Source organism: Pelobates fuscus, chromosome 4 (assembly GCF_036172605.1).
Source record: "Pelobates fuscus isolate aPelFus1 chromosome 4, aPelFus1.pri, whole genome shotgun sequence".
In the NCBI taxonomy this organism is placed as follows: domain Eukaryota; kingdom Metazoa; phylum Chordata; class Amphibia; order Anura; family Pelobatidae; genus Pelobates; species Pelobates fuscus.
Window position 1 is genome coordinate 250,964,377 of NC_086320.1, and position 19,133 is coordinate 250,983,509.

Below are 19,133 nucleotides of genomic sequence, written 5' to 3' on the forward strand. Positions count from 1 at the left end.
ATGTAATTTTAATGTATTTTTTTTATTAACTTGTATTGTTTATGTCTGTTATTTATTGTTGTCTTATGTGCTTATATTTTTGTATTTAATTCTTAAAATATTTTAAAAAAAGAGCCCTGCCAAGTCCCATAATGACATGATGGGCCACCATCTCTGCCCTCCTTGCCGCAATGTCCCCAGCAAATTACACATGTGAATAGTTGCCAAAAGTTAAAAAAACATTTCCAGGGACACTTTAGGGTAAATGTATCGAAGTGACACGTTTACAGCGAATTTTTGGCAAATATTTGGTGAAATCTATTAATACTGTCTTTTACTGTTTTTTTTTTCCTCCGGTGGGTTCTACACTGACTTTTTACTTTTTGCTAACTGCTCTTGCTCTTTAACTGGAAACCGCTCAATAGCACACCCTGATGCACTCACACACATAGAGACACTCTCTATGACTCACACACACATACAGACTTGCATTGTTATACATATACTCTCTTATACATACACACGCACTCTTACACATATGCACACACTGTTATATATACACACATGCACACTGTTACATATACGCTTCCTCCTTCCTACAAGTCCTTGGTGCCAGCCACTGTTACTCTGTTCCTGCCTTCTCTCATGTGCTGCTGTCTGGGAGTCCGGAGAAAGTGAAATTTAATCACTTCCCCTCAGCAAGCGGTTTCGCAGGGGAACAGCTCAGCCATGTGTGCAAGACCAGTACCAGGACATGTTTATGCAAGAACAGCATCCCAAAACATGGCACTACACTGGCAAAACCAGGCCAGTGGGAAAGTATGCACACACACTACTGTTTTTTTTATTGCTGCAAGCCTAATTCGGGGGTTGTAAGGTTGACAGGCCTACATTAAGCTGTCATGGTTCTACTGTTTACAGTGTCATTTTAGGGACCATAGCTATTCAGGGCTGGTGTAAGGATTTTTGCCGCCCTAGGCAAAAAAAAATTGCCGCCCCATTTGCTCCACCCACTCATGCAGACTGACAAACATTGACCCAACAGACTGACATACACACACTGACCCATGCAGACTGACACACACTTACTGACACATGCAAACTGGTGCATACACACTCATCCATGCAGACTGACCCACACTCATTTATGCAGACTGACCCACACAAATTGACCCATGCAGACTGACCCACACAAATTGACCCATACAGAGACACACACTGATGAATGCAGATTGACACACACACACACACACTGATGAATGCAGACCCATGCAGACACACACAGACCCAAGCAGTCATACACAGACCCATACTGCTGACAGAAACTGACCCATACTGCTGACAGACACTGAGCCATACTGCTGACAGACACTGACCCATACTGCTGACAGACACTGACCCACACTGCTGACAGACACTGACCCACACTGCTGACAGACACTGACCCACACTGCTGACAGACACTGACCCACACTGCTGACAGACACTGACCCACACTGCTGACAGACACTGACCCACACTGCTGACAGACACTGACCCACATTGCTGACAGACACTGACCCACACTGCAGACTGGCACTGACCCACACTGCAGACTGGCACTGACCCATGCAGACTGACATGCACAAACACACATTCTTCACAAACACACATTATGCTGTCCTATTGACCCTCTTCCCTGCGTCTGTCCGCCTTCATTCCGTCTCAGCCCTGCTATGCTCCCGCCCACTTGTCCCCACATACTGGGCAAGGTGCGGGAGTGAGAAATTGAAGTGCCCTCGCACTGTTGCGGCCATGGCAGTCTTTGTGGGGGGCCTGGCTGAAGTGGATGCCGCCGGACCAGTGTTACAACGGGTGCTAGTCAGCAGACATGTAAGTGCTCCCTAGTGCCTGGTAACATGGCCGGCTGCATAATTTGTAGAACTTCTGCATTGGAGCAGAGTGCAGTAAAGATCCAGGGCCGGCGCCCCCCTTTGATCAGCACCCTAAGCGGCTGCCTAGTTGGCCTATAGGAAGCGCCAGCCATGTGGATATTTATTTCTTAGGACCAGTGCATTTGTTTGTTTGTTTTTCTGTGCCTATTTAATGCACCACACGTATCATATTGATTTTAAAGGACAGATAGGGCTTTGCATTTATAATAAATAGTTTTATTTATTGTGAGTAGTGATGTACCGAACTGTTCGCCGGCGAATAGTTCCTGGCGAACATAGCGTGTTCGCCGCCGCGGGCGAACACATGGGCGGTTCGATCCGCCCCCTATTCGTCATCATTGAGCAAACTTTGACCCTGTGCCTCACGGTCAGCAGACACATTCCAGCAAATTAGCAGCAGACCCTCCCTTCCACACCCTCCCACCTCCCTCCCAGCATCCATTTTAGATTCATTCTGAAGCTGCATGCTTAGTGAGAGGAGGGAAAGTGTAGCTGCTGCTGATTAGATAGGGAAATTGATAGCTAGGCTAGGGTATTCAGTGTCCACTACAGTCCTGAAGGACTCATCTGATCTCTGCTGTAAGAACAGCACCCCAAAAAGCCCTTTTTAGGGCTAGAACATCAGTCTGCTTTTTTTTTTTCTGTGTAATGTAATTGCAGTTGCCTGCCTGCTAGCTTCTGTGTCAGGCTCAGTGGATACTGTGCCCATTTGCCCAGTGCCACCACTCATATCTGGTGTCACAATAGCTTAAGCTTGACATTTAAAAATATATTTTTTTCACTGTAATAGATTGAAGAGCAGTTAGTTGTCTGCCAGCTTCTGTGTCAGGCTCAGTGGATACTGTGCCCATTTGCTCAGTCAGTGCCACCACTCATATCTGGTGTCTCCATAGCGTGCTTTTACAAAGCAAAAAAGTTTTCCAGTGTAAGCTAATAGCAGTCAGTGTCCTTAAAGCGGGTGTTTCAGGCCTTCAGCGTGTGCCCTGCAGACCCCTGCCAGTGGACTTTGACAGTTGCCACTCATATCTGGTGTCTCTGTAGTGTGCTTTTACAAAGAAAAAAGGTTTTCCAGTGTAAGCTAATAGCAGTCAGTGTCCTTAAAGCGGGTGTTTCAGGCCTTCCTTCAGCGTGTGCCCTGCAGACCCCTGCCAGTGGACTTGGACAGTTGCCACTCATATCTGGTGTCTCTGTAGCGTGCTTTTACAAAGAAAAAAAAGTTTTCCAGTGTAAGCTAATAGCAGTCAGTGTCCTTAAAGCGGGTGTTTCAGGCCTTCAGCGTGTGCCCTGCGTGCTTTTACAAAGAAAAAAAGTTTTCCAGTGTAAGCTAATAGCAGTCAGTGTCCTTAAAGCGGGTGTTTCAGGCCTTCCTTCAGCGTGTGCCCTGCAGACCCCTGCCAGTGGACTTTGACAGTTGCCACTCATATCTGGTGTCTCTGTAGCGTGCTTTTACAAAGAATAAAAGTTTTCCAGTGTAAGCTAATAGCAGTCAGTGTCCTTAAAGCGGGTGTGTCAGGCCTTCAGCGAGTGCTCTGCAGACCCCTGCCATTGCACATTGCCACTCATATCTATTCTCACAGTAGCTTGCACGCATAGTACCACTAATCCCCCCAAAAATGACAGGCAGAGGCAGGCCACCCCGCAGGGGTCATCGTGGTCGTGGTGCTGTGATTCCCTTTGGCCCTAGAATAATGCCCAGTTTTCAGAGGCCACGTACCCTGAACTTGAAAAGTTCTGAGGACATAGTTGACTGGCTAACACAGGACACCCAATCTTGTACAGCCTCCGCTCGGAACCTTGACGCACCATCCTCCTCCAGCATAGCTTCAGGCACCTCTCAAGATACCACTCACCCGCCTGCCGCCACCACCAAAACTAGCACCACAGCCGCTTTACTTGGTATGTCAGAGGAGTTATTCACACGTCCGTTTGAAGAAACGAGTCATGCACAACCATTATTGCCAGAGGATGTAGATAACTGGGATATGTCTCAGGCAGGCAGCATTACACACATGGAGTTTCTGTTTCCTGTACCCGGCCATACTGACAGGAAGGTGCACACTCAGGGTGCACCTTCCTATCACTCTGGCCGGGCACCGCGGACCGGAGAGCAGCTTGGCCACGCTACAGGGGAAGGGGTAAGAACAAAGAGGGAGGGGGGGAGGGGGTAAGAACAAAGAGGGAGGGGGTAAGAACAAAGAGGGAGGGGGGAGGGGGTAAGAACAAAGAGGGAGGGGGAGGGGGTAAGAACAAAGAGGGAAGGGAGGGGGGTAAGAACAAAGAGGGAAGGGAGGGGGGTAAGAACAAAGAGGGAAGGGAGGGGGGTAAGAACAAAGAGGGAAGGGAGGGGGGTAAGAACAAAGAGGGAAGGGAGGGGGGTAAGAACAAAGAGGGAAGGGAGGGGGGTAAGAACAAAGAGGGAAGGGAGGGGGGTAAGAACAAAGAGGGAAGGGAGGGGGGGTAAGAACAAAGAGGGAGGGGGGGTTAAGAGAAAAGAGGGAGGGGGGGTAAGAAGAAAGAGGGGGGTAAGAAGAAAGAGGGGGGGTAAGAAGAAAGAGGGGGGGTAAGAAGAAAGAGGGGGGTTAGAAGAAAGAGGGGGGGTAAGAAGAAAGAGGGGGTAAGAAGAGAAAGGGAGGGGTAAGAAGAGAAGGGTGGGGTAAGAAGAGAAAGGGAGGGGGGTAAGAAGAGAGGAGGGTAAGAAGAGAGGAGGGTAAGAAGAGAGGAGGGTAAGAAGAGAGGAGGGTAAGAAGAGAGGAGGGTAAGAAGAGAGGAGGGTAAGAAGAGAGGAGGGTAAGAAGAGAGGAGGGTAAGAAGAGAGGAGGGTAAGAAGAGAGGGGGGTAAGAAGAGAGGGGGGTAAGAAGAGAGGGGGGTAAGAAGAGAGGGGGGTAAGAAGAGAAAGGGAGGGGGTAAGAAGAGAAAGGGAGGGGGTAAGAAGAGGGAGGGGGGTAAGAAGAGAGAGGAGGGGGGGTAAGAAGAGCGGAGGGGGGAGTAAGAAGGGGTAAGAAGAGGGGGAGTAAAAAGAGGAAGGGGGGAGTAAGAAGAGGGGGGAGGGGAGTAAGAAGAGGGAGGAGTAAGAAGAGGTGGGAGTAAGAAGAGGGGGAGGGGGGAGTAAAATGGGGATGGGGGAGTAAGAGGAGGGCAATTGCCCCCTCCCCTGTCCGCAGGCACCGTGCGGGCAGCCGGCAGGGGAGGGAGGAAGAGAGGTCCCGGGAGCTCAGCCTTCAGCTCCTCTGGGTCCTTCTTGCGCGAGCACAGATCGTTGCCGCGGTTACCACGGCAACGTTACGGCTCTTGCGAGAGTAAACTCTAGCCCTGGAGCTACGGGCTAGAGTTCACTCTCAACACTGTGACCACCAGGGATTCCTGGTGGTCGCAGTGGTGAGAGTGAACTCTAGCCCCATAAACACACTGCCCCCACACACCATACACATTCACACACTGCCCCCCATTCACCCACACACACCATACACATTTACACACATTGCCACACACACACATACACTGCCCACCCATACACACACAGCTCCCCATACTAACATTGCCACACACATACACAGCCCCCTCATACACACATTGCCCCACACACCCTACACATTCACACACTGAACCTTTCACACACACTGCACCCCTTACACATTGCACCACTGCTCCTATACCCTACTACAGCCTCATATCCCAGCAGACCCCAGGTAAGTTGTCAAACTGTTCTTAAACGGTTTGACTACTTACTCTGAAAGGGGGGCCCGGCCCTCCTGGCACCATAACGACTACACAGAGCAGTAGTGGTTATTGTGCATGGATTATTTCTTTAAATAATCTACAAGTGCCCCAGTAGCCAGCAAGCCAGCCAGCCCACAGGCCACCAGTTAGGCTTACAGCCAGCAAGCCCACAGCCTGCCAACCGCAGCCAGCAAGCCACAGCCTGCCAGCCAGCAAGCCACAGCCTGCCAGCCAGCAAGCCACAGCCTGCCAGCCGCAGCCAGCAAGCCCACAGCCTGCCAGCCGCAGCCAGCAAGCCCACAGCCTGCCGGCAGTAGCCAGCAAGCCCACAGCCTGCCAGCAAGCCCACAGCCTGCCAGCCACAGCCAGTAAGCCCACAGCCTTCCAGCAAGCCCACAGACTGCCACCCAGCAACAGTAATTAAGGTAAGAGGAGCCAACTTGGCCTAGGTATCAGCGAGCTATGTTGTGTTGCTATATTGTGAATAGGAACCAGAGTGTTGGAGAGACCCCCCTCCAGGCCCCATTAGACTCCATTGTAGTCTCTAATGGGACCTGGAGGAAATTCTTTTTAACACACTCTCTAAAGCAGTCTTTCCCAACCCAGTCCTCAAGGCACACCTACCAGTCCAGGATTTAGGGGTGACCCAGTTGTGTCTAAGGTGTTTTTTTTCTTTTTTTTCTAAAAACACCTTAGACAAAACTGGGTAATCCTTAAATCCTGGACTGGTAGGTGTGCCTTGAGGACTGGGTTGGGAAACACTGCTCTAAAGGACACCGAGATAGCCTCTGCTAGAATGCTCCCCCCCCTGCATGGCCCATTAGCCCTCAATTGTAGTCTCTACTGGGGCCTGGAGGCGACTGTTTCCAGCAGGGACACTGAGATGGCCTCTGTTAGAAAGACCCCCTTCCAAGCCTATTAGACTCCATTGTAGTCTCTTATAGGGCCTGGAGGGGATTCTTTCTAACACACTCTCTAAAGGACTGAGATAGCCTCTGCTAGAAAGACCCCCCTCCATGGCCCATTAGCCCTCAATTGTAGTCTCTACTGGGGCCTCGAAGGGATTATTGCACTTTTGTTCCTTGTGTCTAAAGATTGTGTAGGGTGTGGCTGGAGGCGGTGCATGGAGGCGGGACCTGGGTGGCGCTTGCTGCGGAGTATGGGTGGGGCCTGTAAGGGGGCCCTTGATTTATTTTGCCCGGGGGCCCTGAGGGTTCTCAGTCCGCCCCTGGTCAAGGTGTTAGTCCCCTTCAAACAACTTTTCCATCACTTTTGTGGCCAGAAACAGTCCCTGTGGGTTTTAAAATTCGCCTGCCCATTGAAGTCAATGGCGGTTCGCCCGGTTCGTGAACGTTTGCGGAAGTTCCCGTTTGCCATTCGCGAACCGAAAATTTCGTGTTCGCGACATCATTAAATGTGAGTATTTTACCCAGGTCTCTCTGTCAGTTGCAGTTGATGTATATGACAAATGCTTGTAAAAAAAATAATGGTGCATGTGTAATATAATGTGTTTTTTTTTTTTTTTTTCTTTAAAGAGGGTTCAGGGTATTTCAGGATTTATATGGGTGGAATTGGGACAGGGCCACAATCGTTAATAAACAGACATTTCATCACTTCACACACATGTGTATGCGTATATATGTAGTATGATGTGCAACAAGTGCCTTAGTTGCATCTTGCATTGGATAGAGGCAAATATAAGCAATATTTTTTGGTGGAAGTTATATTTTTAAGGTTATAGGCTTTATAGAAAAACTAAATGTGAAAAGTGTGCAAATTAATATGAATAAAATAAAGATCTACTTTATCAGATCTACTTTATCAATTTCACACATTTACTACAAAGACCTACGGTAAATCAATATTGGGTAAAATTGTTCAAACACAAACAAATGAAATCTTTATCTTAACTTCTTTTTTTCATTGTTTGACAATTATTTCTTCTTTAGTTCTTCTAACCCTATAATTTGTCTTCTTGGGAAGATTGTAATAATTCTTGTAATTTCCTGTCCTGTTAATATAATAATATTAATAACAATTTCAAATTATCCAGCTGAGGAAATCTGAAAACATGGGAAATTAAGTCATATAATCAAATTCAGAATATCCAAGTCATTTTTTTCAACTGGGATTTTGCAAATATGTAGTGTAAGACAAACTTCTTTTTTTTTGTATTCATACAAGTCACTGTTGGAAAAAAAAAAGAATGTCCCAACTGTTGCTTTAGTAAGAAATGTGTTTTACTTTTTATTTCAGGTCTAATAACAGACTACAGGGTAAGTTCTGTTGTCTTTAATAATTCGATGTTAATATTGCATGCAAGAACTGTTTTTATATATTTTTTAGTTGTTATTGGATTCCAAATTTTATAAGAATATATATATTTGTGTTCGGGGCATTCTCATATGATATGGAATACTCTGGTGGAGAGTAATACAATAAAAGGAAATAGTCGGTTGAGGTGTGCCGAAACCGATGTATGCTGTAGACCGGTAAATAAAGTGGGCTTACATAGGAAAATATATATAATTGAGGGAGTGGAGGGTGGGGCTGTTCGTCTAGACCAATGAAGGTAAGTGAGGGAAGGGGGGAGTCCCTTATGTAGGTCTATAGCCCCTCCCACAAATACAGGCCCTGCCTTCCAACTTGTGTTCGGGGCATTCTCATATGATATGGAATACTCTGGTGGAGAGTAATACAATAAAAGGAAATAGTCGGTTGAGGTGTGCCGAAACCGATGTATGCTGTAGGCCGGTAAATAAAGTGGGCAAAAAGAGAAAGCAAGATAACCATTTATTTGGTAAACATAAAATACATTAAATACATACACATTAATTAGGAAGACATCTTAATGAAAGCCCTCCTAAGCTCTTGGACTGGGTGTGGGATGTAGGTGGCGTAAGCTGAGGACTTCCACCGACCCAGTGTTTTAATGACATGAACGGGAACGTTTTGGCTAGAGGCTGTGGAGGCCGCTCCAATTCTGAAGGAGTGCCCCGAGTAGCTACTAGGGTTCAGACCAAGCCGGGTGATAAGCATTCGAACGTAAAGCATGAATTTTGCCGTGGTGAGAATGATACCGTGCAACATTAGTAGAGGTTTTACTGGTTGTGATGATTGCGTGGCTACGAAAACGTCTAGTGCTTTTACTGGGCACCAACTGTTACCCGTGGGGTAGTAGTTTACGTGAACTGGTTCCCCCCTCTGACTTGTCTTAGTCTTAGGTAGAGACAGGACGTAGTAGTCTGTGTGTTTCGTGAGATGTGACGTGAGGAGGCACCCTTGGGTATGTAGTTGGCCACTAACGGTGAATTCTCGTGGTCTGAGAAACCCATAAAAGGCCAGATACATGGCGGCTTTAATAACCGTATTTGTATTGGGTTCAAATGGTGCCTGATCGAGTAGGTTGGACAATGATTTGAACATCTCTATGTCAATAGCCAATCTTTTGAGTGTTGATGGACCGTCTGCCTTTGCTATACCCTTCAGTAGTGTGCGGATGGGGTATGAGGTTAAGAACCCTTTGTGGTTAGGGAAGGAGTAGTACATGTGGTGTTGTATCCCCGTGAGGTAAAGCTAAGTGTTGTGTGAGAATTTTAACTTAAGGTGGCAAAAGGATGCAAAAGCCATTAGTGACGATACCTCGAACCAGTTGGTTAGGTGATGGTCAGACATGAAACGTTTATACAGGTGGAATGCTCTATGATATGAGTGTTGAGTGCTAGTGGACAAAGCTAATTTTGTGAGAGTGAGGCTGTGCTGAAGTAGTTCATCTACTCCATGACAAGGTCTTGGAAGATTGGCGCTGGGGTTGCCATGCGAGCTGCCGAGGGTAGGGACCGTCTGAAAGCCTGAAATTGAAAGCGAGATAGCTGGTCAGCTGCCGTATTGTCTCTGCCAGGAACATGAGAGCATACAATTTGGAAGTGATGGGTAGCTGCCAGCCATGTCAGTTTCCTAATGAAGTTCATAATTATCAAAGAGGAAGAGCGGCCTTTGTTGATAATGTGGCATATTGCCATGTTATCAGAGAAACAGCGTACTGACTGACCTTCCCACAACCTACACCAAGTGACAGCAGGAGCAACTATTGGGTATACCTCAAAGAGGGACAAGTTAGTGTGAAACCCCTCAATACCCTGTGTTTCTGTTGGCCACGTCCCCCAGAGCCAATTTGTGCCAAAAATGGCCGCATATCCTGCGGATGATGCTGCGTCTGTCCAAATGACAGGTGACTGAGAATCTAGCTGTGGAAGGAACATGCTCCTACCATTCCAGTCAGAGAGGAATTTGTACCACATCTGAAGGTCGGTAGTCGCAGGGCAGTCCAAGGATATGCGGGCATAGTCGTTGGCGAAGGTGGGGAACAGGGCGAGGAGCCTGGAAATGAAAGCCCTGCCCTGGGGGATTATGCGCATGGCGAAATTCAGTGAACCCAACAGTGATTGTAGTTCCTTACGGTTGCATGACCCTCTGTGCATGTAGTGGTTAATGTCATGTAGGATATTATCAATCTTTGTACTAGGGAGGCTGGCCATCATAGTTGCTGAATCCAGCAGAATACCTAGAAAATTGATGGCTGTGTCTGGACCTTCAGTTTTGGTGGGTGATACGGGGACCCCGAGTGCGGTGAATAGTTTGACAGCTTTGTCTAGGCTACACGGGGGTTTGGTATTGGCTTTGATGAACAGGAAATCATCCAGATAGTGTATCACATTTTGGCACCTACAGGTATTAAGGAGGAGCCAACACAAAGCTTCTGCGAACGTGTCAAAGATCCTTGGACTACTCTTGGCCCCAAAAGTGAGTTTTGTGAAGAAGTAGTAGGCTTCTTGCCACTTAACTCCATGCAGGTGCCATAACGAGGGGTGTATAGGGAACAGTTTAAAAGCATTGACTATATCCGTCTTGCTAAGCCAGGCCCCCACCCCTGCTGACCTGATAGCTGAAATAGCGTGGTCAATAGTGGAGTACTGTAAGGATTCCTCAGAAGGAATCAGTGAGTTTAGGCTGGGGATGGCTGAAGAGTGAGGTGCAGATAGGTCAATGATGAGCCTTTGTTTATCTGAATTTTTGCTTGAGACCAGCCCGATAGGGTTAGTTCTCCAGCTGGAGAAGGGGGGATTACCAAAAGCCCCAATGACAAATCCCTGGTCCACTTCCAATTGTAGCAAGTTAGTGACTGCCGTAGGGTTATTAGTGGCTGACTGTAAATTGTGATATTCTAACACCCCTGTTGGCATGTAAATGAGCCCCGTGTGAAACCAGTGGGTGAGACCTGTGCATAAAAATTCCACCAGGTGTTTAGAGGGGTGAGAGGACAGCATGTGTTCAAATGCAGGAACGTTCACTGGAGACAAATGAGGTTTCTGAAACATTTTATTTGTGCACATGGACTTCGCATGTGCCCGAAAACAGTGTGAGCACACGTGTAATAAGCGGCAAGCGCTGTAACCACAGGAGCCTTCATTAAAGTTGTTGCAAATTTGTGACTTGCCTAGGTACACTACCGGACGACCCAATTTGTCTCTGGTCTGTTTCTCAGCTTTAAAGGGGTGCTGTAGGGACGTGCTGGGAGCGCTGTCCGGGCAGAGAGGGCACAAATAAGCTGAGTGAGCGGGTGACGTACATATGGCACAAGCTGGTGTCCTGAGCCCCGCAAAGTGTCTGAGGAACAATTCATTGTCCAGTTGGCTCCAATCCATCTGGATGCCATACTGGGACAATGTGGCTGACACTTTAGATGAAAAAGACTTGTGGTAGTCGTAAAAAGTGTAACCACCATATTTGCTACCCAGGTCCACCAGCTTATGCATATATAAGTCCAGTTCCTCTCTCCTATGCAGATGAACTGTGCACAGGATATCCCTAAAGATACCAAAAGACAGGACAAAATCGGGAATGGTCAACTTCTTACTGAGTCTGGGGTCTCTGGCTTTTAGAACAACAGAGATGTCCCTGTAGTCGTAAGAGCGGTTTTCCACTACATTCTGGGAGGCAATGAGCAATGAGACCAAGTTAACGTCCTTGCCCTCCAAGATTAGCCGGAACCATGTGGGCAGGGTTAATAACGTGTGCCGCTGCCTTGTTAGGTATAGGATTACCCGCTATTTCTGTGGGTATGACCGGGGCTGCTACAACGAGAGGCACAGGTGGCTCTATGGTGGAGCTGCGTGCTTCCAGCCTTTCCAGTCTGTCGTTGACCTTCCCCATAGAAGAAATTAGGGAGGCAACCATAGCATGGAGAGTCGGGTCTTGGGAGCTACTAGTGCCTTCCCCCGCATCCGTAATAAGGGTGTTTGTTCTAAGCAGTTTGAACAGTTCTGCTTTCCTGGCCGTGGCCGGGAAAGGGATACTGCGTTTGTGTAATTCCGCCGTGATGCGAGGGATAGTCCACGATCTGATGGACGAGGGACTTCCTATGTCGTCCTTACGTGTCAGGGTAAGTGACCTAGCCGGGGTGCTAGGGACTGACATATCATCACCATCATCTGGGAGCAGGGACATACTGAAAGTAATAACAGGTATTGTTGGTGGTTTGTTGAGGAATAGCCGGTAGCTAGCTAGTGCCAGATGGCGAAAAATTTAATCTAGGTTTTGTGGCAGGTGAGGCCCTGATAGTGCCAAGTGGCTAGAGAGGCTCTATCTATGAGTTGGCGCGAGGGGTATGGTAACCTGCCCAGTGAAACGGGATGTTGCCTCTCCAAGGGTAAGTAGGGATGGAAAAGGGGGGGGGGGGGGGTTGGTAGTGACAGGTGTCGCCCTCTCTATATAATTGCAAGGCGGCTAACTATGATTTGGCCCGAGGGGCGTAAAGTACCTCGAAGTGGAGGATGGGAGTTGGCCTCGCGGACCTCTATGACTAAGGGGCAGGGAATTAACTACCGTGGTCTTGTAGAAAAAGAAAAGCGTGTGACCAACATACCTGCAGAAAATTAAGCAACCGGTTCTGTGTAAGAGAATTCGGGTGTCTCTTGAGTAGGGGGGGTTTAGCTTAGGTGGACCGTCCGAGAGTATGCGGATTCCTGGGGGTATGAGAATTTTAAGAGAATGTACTCTCATGTGGAAGATATATTTAACATAGGCGTAGTAAGAGTTCTGGGGAGGATTGCAGCGAAATATCGTCCCCCCTCAAACGTACAGAATGCATGTTAAGACTTAGCGTTATTGTTATATTTGCAGAATAACACTCAACATATCTTTAACCCGTAATAAGTAACAATATATGATGTGTATCGTATATAACAAGCAAATCATACATTTATATTTAAGCAGTGTAAAGTTTTAATTTTAACCAGCATCCTATTTATTAGTATATGTGTAAAACATAGATGGCTTATACAAATTACTTAATGTAAGTTAATACTAATACTTCATCTATATATATATATATATATATATATATATATATATATACCAGTTTAAACATTTCCCCAGAAATGCATACTTCACATACATATACCAGTTTAAACATATTGAAATTGCTTATAACTGTCTAAACGAAATGCTGCTTATAACTGTCTAAACGTTAGCTGGTTGAACTAAGGGTCAACCAGTAGCAGTACGTGCCCTTTAACCCCTTAAGGACACATGACATGTGTGACATGTCATGATTCCCTTTTATTTCAGAATGTTGGTCCTTAAGGGGTTAAGTAAGGGGGGCATACCTCCCCCCTCCCCATGTGTGTGGTCGGCTGGAACCAGGCCCCCTGTTGTAATAGGGGTCTGGTTGTGCCTGTTCCCGTCCTGGTGGAAATGAGAGTTTCAAACCGTAAGTTATCACCATGCTGCTGTACCATTCCCCACTCTATTAAGCATGTTATTCATGTCCGGGGTAAGGTACCCACATATATGTACCTGGTTCCCCATGCACCCTGTCACTACTGGCTGCGGAATCACCACGTGGAGCATTAGTTGGTAATTTTAACTTGCCGCGTGCGGCATTCGGTTAGTTGAACGAGTCATTTGTCAGTTTTCTTAATACCATTAGCTAATTTGTGGTTACTGTTCGCATACTTCTCATACGGTGCCACGTTCATCACATTCATTTAGTTGGTTTGATACATTCATTTACCCAATTGTGTATTAGACCAGCACTAGCCGAATTTCAGTTAATCACCGCAAATTTTGAAAATAGCTCAGCCTTGCTTGACACTGGCAGATCGGTTAGTTATTTTGTCATCACCTAGTGGCTTTGGTTACAATTGCCTAATTCTGTGATAACTGTGCTAGCCTGTCTTTCTGCAAATTCTTGCATGCGTATAGGAATACAGGTCTTTAATATGTTGTTTTGTGTGGGTTTTAGAATCACTTATAGAGTTGGTTTTATGCATACAATGTTATATCTCGGTTCTAGCTGTTTTTTTGCACATTCTACGACTAAAATTATTTATGAATAATGGTTAATCATATTTTTACAGATTCAAGGTTGCAATTTAGGGCAGCATTTTGCTCTTCAGACCTCAAATCCTATTCCAGTAAGTAGGTGGGGATTTTAGGGGCTTCTATATTTAGGAATACCTTGGCATGTATACATTTTAATACATATGCTCATTTTTAGGTATAAGCCTCTCATTCTCCTCTATACCTTCTTTAGTGGGAGTCACAGATTCTGTGTCAAGTTACGACCATATTTTCTGACTTAAACAAATACGCAAGTGGGTTTCAGGCATGTTTTGCCTATTTATCCTCCCCAACGGGGATCTCACGAGGACAACACCCATCCTTGAGGTAAAATTTGCCCCTCAGGCCAAATCATAGATAGACCCCGCCACAAAGTCAGGTGGCCACGAATCCCCTCGCGCCAACTCATAGAGCCTCTCAAGCCGCTTGGCAACTAGCAGGGCCTCACCTGTCACCAACCTAGTGAATTGTTTCGCCACTTGGCACTATTTAGCCAGCCAGAAAAAAAATTACCAGTTTTCTGATTTATGCTTGTTATTTCTTTTAGTATGTCTCAGATCCCTGAAGAAGCGGATGATTTATCTCTCCCCAGTACTCCTGTCAGGTCTATTTCACCTACTCGTAAAGGCGATAACAGTATCTCTTATCATGTACCCTGCATCTATCAGGTCATGGACCATTCCCCGTATCATGGTGGAACTTTGCGGACTCAATATTCCTTTCTCAGCTACGGCCAGGAAAGCAGAACTCTTTAGGCTCATACTGACAACACGGTGGCAGGAGAAGCCTCAATGGAAAAGATTAACGATAGGCTGGATAGAATTCAGGCTCGTAGCCTTCCCCTAGCTAGCATCACCTGGGCCCTTAGCTGCTGAACTTACTGGTTCTCCACAGTTGCAAGCTGGTAATAACATACCCTCAGGATCAGGAACCCATGTCGTCAACCCAGCCCATATGATACCTGCGAATCTCAAGAAAGATATCCTGGATGTCTCACTACTGATTGACTCTCATGATATAGTGGAGAATTGAACATACACATACAGTGATATATCCATTGTATTGAAGTCTAGAAATCCTAGACTGAGTAAGAAATTGTCTATCCCAGATTTCGTTTTATTGCCTTGGGGATTTATAGGGATGTCATACGCTCTGCCTAGGACTTTATGCTTCTAATTGTTATACTTCCACCTCAAGTATAACTTGTCATCCTAGTTATCTCTAGGATACAGATAGTTAGAGCTGCCCAAGATAGTCTAGGGTGAACCAGTTAGATAGCCCCAGTCTCCAATTCCTTTCCCCTCGGTGTGCTCTCTGATTAAGCCTTTGGATCCACCTCACACCTAGGATAAGTTTGTTTGGAAGTGTTACTCTTTGCGAGACAGTCTTTCTAACACGCTATATACAAGTCGATACTTGGTTTCACTTATCTGTTGATAGCAACCTGTGATGTCTTAGTGCGCTAATGCATAATAGGTAGCGCTAGACCTTACAAGGATTATTGCTCTCCATTCCTATCTAACAGGCTGGATTAGCTTATGCAATTTATGGGCTGCATAACATATCTTGATTTATTTGAGTAGCCTCCTGCATCCGATACACCCATTCAGGTTCATATGGTCCACCAATTTTATCTTTTATGAGATTATATGTGGCATGTTTTTGTGTATATGTTGTACTTATGTTTGTTGCAACATATCGTAATAAATTGTAATTTTTATATTACACAGACCCATAGGGACCACCTTGTGTCCTCTGGGCCTCAGGTCCATAGGCTACTCTTTCATAAGTCTACAATTCTAGGGTAAATAAATCTCACCTTTCCTTACCCCCCGTGGCCTCCAGACCCCCAGCAGTGATTCACTGTCAGGGGTCTTTGCAAATTATGTAAAGACCGAAGGCTTTATGCCACTTTATACCCTGAAATAACAATTTTCTAATAAACATTTGTTTGTTTTTATATACCAAAAAAAAAACATATTTTTAATCATAATACATTTTTTGAGGGTCTATTAAATATATAAATATTACTTTCCTTGTTAGCACTGGCAGATTCCACTGGGAAGAAGATTTCGATCTTTGAAACTCTGGTTTGTTTTTAGAATGTATGGCGTTAAAGGACTTCAAGAACACATTCGAAAGGTAAACTTATAAAAATGTCTTAATTTATAATCAGTGTATGATTTTTTTCCCAAATGTATTCTATACTATTAAAGGAAATAAATATTATATAGCAACAAGTAATTTAAAAAATACGTGGATGGTCAGTCTTTATTCTATGGCTAAAACTATCTTGATTGATATCTTTGGTTGTTTTTTTTCTCTGTAAAATTTGCAAATAAAATAACTTGCACATTCAATCAATAAGTCCCAAATTTGCAGACAAGTTTTTTCCAATAAAAAAAAAGTGTAAGATTTAAACAGGATTTTTATTCAAATTAGAAAACATGTAGTCTGTTTTTTAAATGGTTCAAATGGTTGTCAAATGATATATATCATTTGATAACAATTTGAACCATTTATATATATATATATATATATATATATATATATATATATATATATATATATATATATAAATAGTTATGGAGCACTCAGACTTCTAAAAATACATAACTAAGAAGGCTACTATAAAACGCCTATCTAAGAGAATATATATGGGGATTTAGTTCCACCATATGTTAGTTGGTCCTACACTAATTACAAAATGTGGGAGACAAATTAAATAGTACTAGTGCTAAAAACAAGCTACAGTGTATTAAATTAATTTCTTTGTAAGAGCAAAGTGAATATACAAAAATAAAGAGTGATACAAGCAATTAAAAACAGTGTAACAACTAAACAATTAAAGTGTTGGTGCTTAAATAAGTATACTCACATTTGCAGATAATATCTGTGCTGCATGAAGAAAATAATAAAAGTGACATGACTATAAAACTCCTCCTATTTACACACACACACCTGTGGCCACCTCTAAAGAGGCCTCAGAAGCTGGGGGCCCTGGGCGGGGTGCTTAACCCCAAAGGAATCTGGTCTGGATTCTAAATATGCTTGCACAGAGAAGACATCGGGGGCACACCCGAGAGATGCATTATGCAAGAAAGAACTGACTTTGCTCTTACAAAGAAATTAATTTAATACACTATTGCTTGTTTTTTGCACCAGTACTATTTAATTTGTCTCCCACATTTTGTAATTAGCGTAGGACCCACTAACATTGGGGTACTTTGAAGCAGTGGTGGGCTTAACATCATATGGCCATATGGTGGAACTAAATCCCTATATTTATTCTCTTAGGCGTTTTATAGTAGCCTTCTTAGTTATGTATTTTTAGAAGTCTGAGTGCGCCGTAACTATTTTTTTCTGTATGAATTTTGTTCACTGCGGCAGCACCTTTCTTGCATAATGCATCTCTCGGGTGTGCCCCCAATCTCTTCTCTGTGCAAGTGTGTGTGTGTGTGTGTGTGTGTATGTGTATGTGTATATATATGTGTATATATATATATATATATATATATATATATATATATATATATATATATATATATATATATTAGCTTAAATTACTATATCACGGGGCGTGGCCTGACCGCGAGCGCGAATGGACGTGTGAGCGCCGGGCTCCGAGAATATTTCCCCATACACAGCGAATATACAAGCAAATATTGAGAAACTACCCTTTAATTTTAAGCTACCTGTCGGAAGAACACCCGGCACAATGGCGCAACGTTCAGCGGCAAAAAAGAGAGGGAAAGGCGCACTCTCCCTCCAAGTCGCGGCTATGTCCTCACCACAGCGGGACAACAAAGATGGCGCCGATAGGCCCAACTCACCGGCCTCGAGTTCAGGCAGGAGCGATGTAACCTCCATCTCTCTTCGGGAAACTCCAGCTACTGAAGCTTCTATCCAGAGGATGCTCAACACCCTTCAGACATCAATCCAGGCTGATTTCGCCAAATTAGCTAAAGACATCAGAGCAGAAGTAAAGGTATTAGGAGAACGCACCGACTACTTAGAAACCAAGACGGAAGAGATAATCACAGCGCACAACAATGCAGTGGCATCATTTGAAACCATGGACTCTAAAATTTCTTATATCCTTGCAAAATTAACAGACCATGAAGATAGGGATCGGAGAAATAATATCCGCTTACGCGGAATCCCTGAGGAAGTCAGCCCAGGCGAACTTGGCACTTTTGTCACTGCATTATTTAGACACCTAACACCTAACCTGCCTGAGCCGTCATTGCTGCTAGACAGGACCCATCGTCTGCCCAGACCGAAGCATCTGCCAGCATCTACGCCTCGTGATACCATTACACGGCTACACTACTATACCACCAAGGAACTGATTATGACAGCCTCTAGGAAGAATCCGATTCTCCCTGAAGCATTCAGCAAAATCCAATTGTACACAGACCTCTCGGCAACCACCCTCACCGCAAGGAGGTCTCTTGCCCCCATCACCCGAGCTTTGAGAGCAGCAGAGATCCCTTACAAATGGGGATTCCCAACGAGGCTCATTATAAAGAAAAATGGCGCGGAAAAGCATATTCTTTCCTTAGAAGATGGAAAACGCTCCCTGGCGGAATGGAATATCTCGATACAAGACGACGCGACAGCACACCCGGACATCCAGAAAAGGAACAAATCACCTCAACGACTAGAACCGGGATGGGAGAAAAGCGCTCCTGATAAGTGACTATAAGTGACTATAAGTTTATTTCCTTCCAGGAACTCTGGAAATATGGACACAGAGGCCTAAGGGTCGGAGCCCAGATGCCCTGGAGGAGAGTACTATAAGGGGTAAAGTACGCATCAAGGGGGGGGTAAGGGGGGGAGCGAGCTGAAGTGGTATGCTAGTACCAGAGTGCTAGGTAATATAGGTAATGCAAGATCACAGGTTAAGATTAATGATTCTATAAGACCCATAGACACTAGACACCACGTGATCGCTCAGAGCCTAGACATTGACACATTAGATGTTAAATAAAAAAAAAAGAAAAGAAAAGAAAACAAGAAAATAAAAATATATAAAAAAAAAATAATAATAATAAATAAAAACAAACTATATAAACAAAAAAGCAAAAAAAAATAAA

At 45.0% G+C, this 19,133-nt stretch overlaps 1 protein-coding gene across 1 annotated transcript in view; it reads left to right on the forward strand.

The window, feature by feature from the left end:
* The window catches only part of DDC (dopa decarboxylase), a 493,139-nt gene that overhangs the window by 344,138 nt on the left and 129,868 nt on the right, over positions 1–19,133 (forward strand). The window contains exons 11-12 of the mRNA XM_063452033.1: positions 7,888–7,907; positions 16,078–16,176. Coding sequence (XP_063308103.1) covers positions 7,888–7,907; positions 16,078–16,176 — 119 coding nt within the window. The remainder of the gene's footprint in view (positions 1–7,887; positions 7,908–16,077; positions 16,177–19,133) is intronic.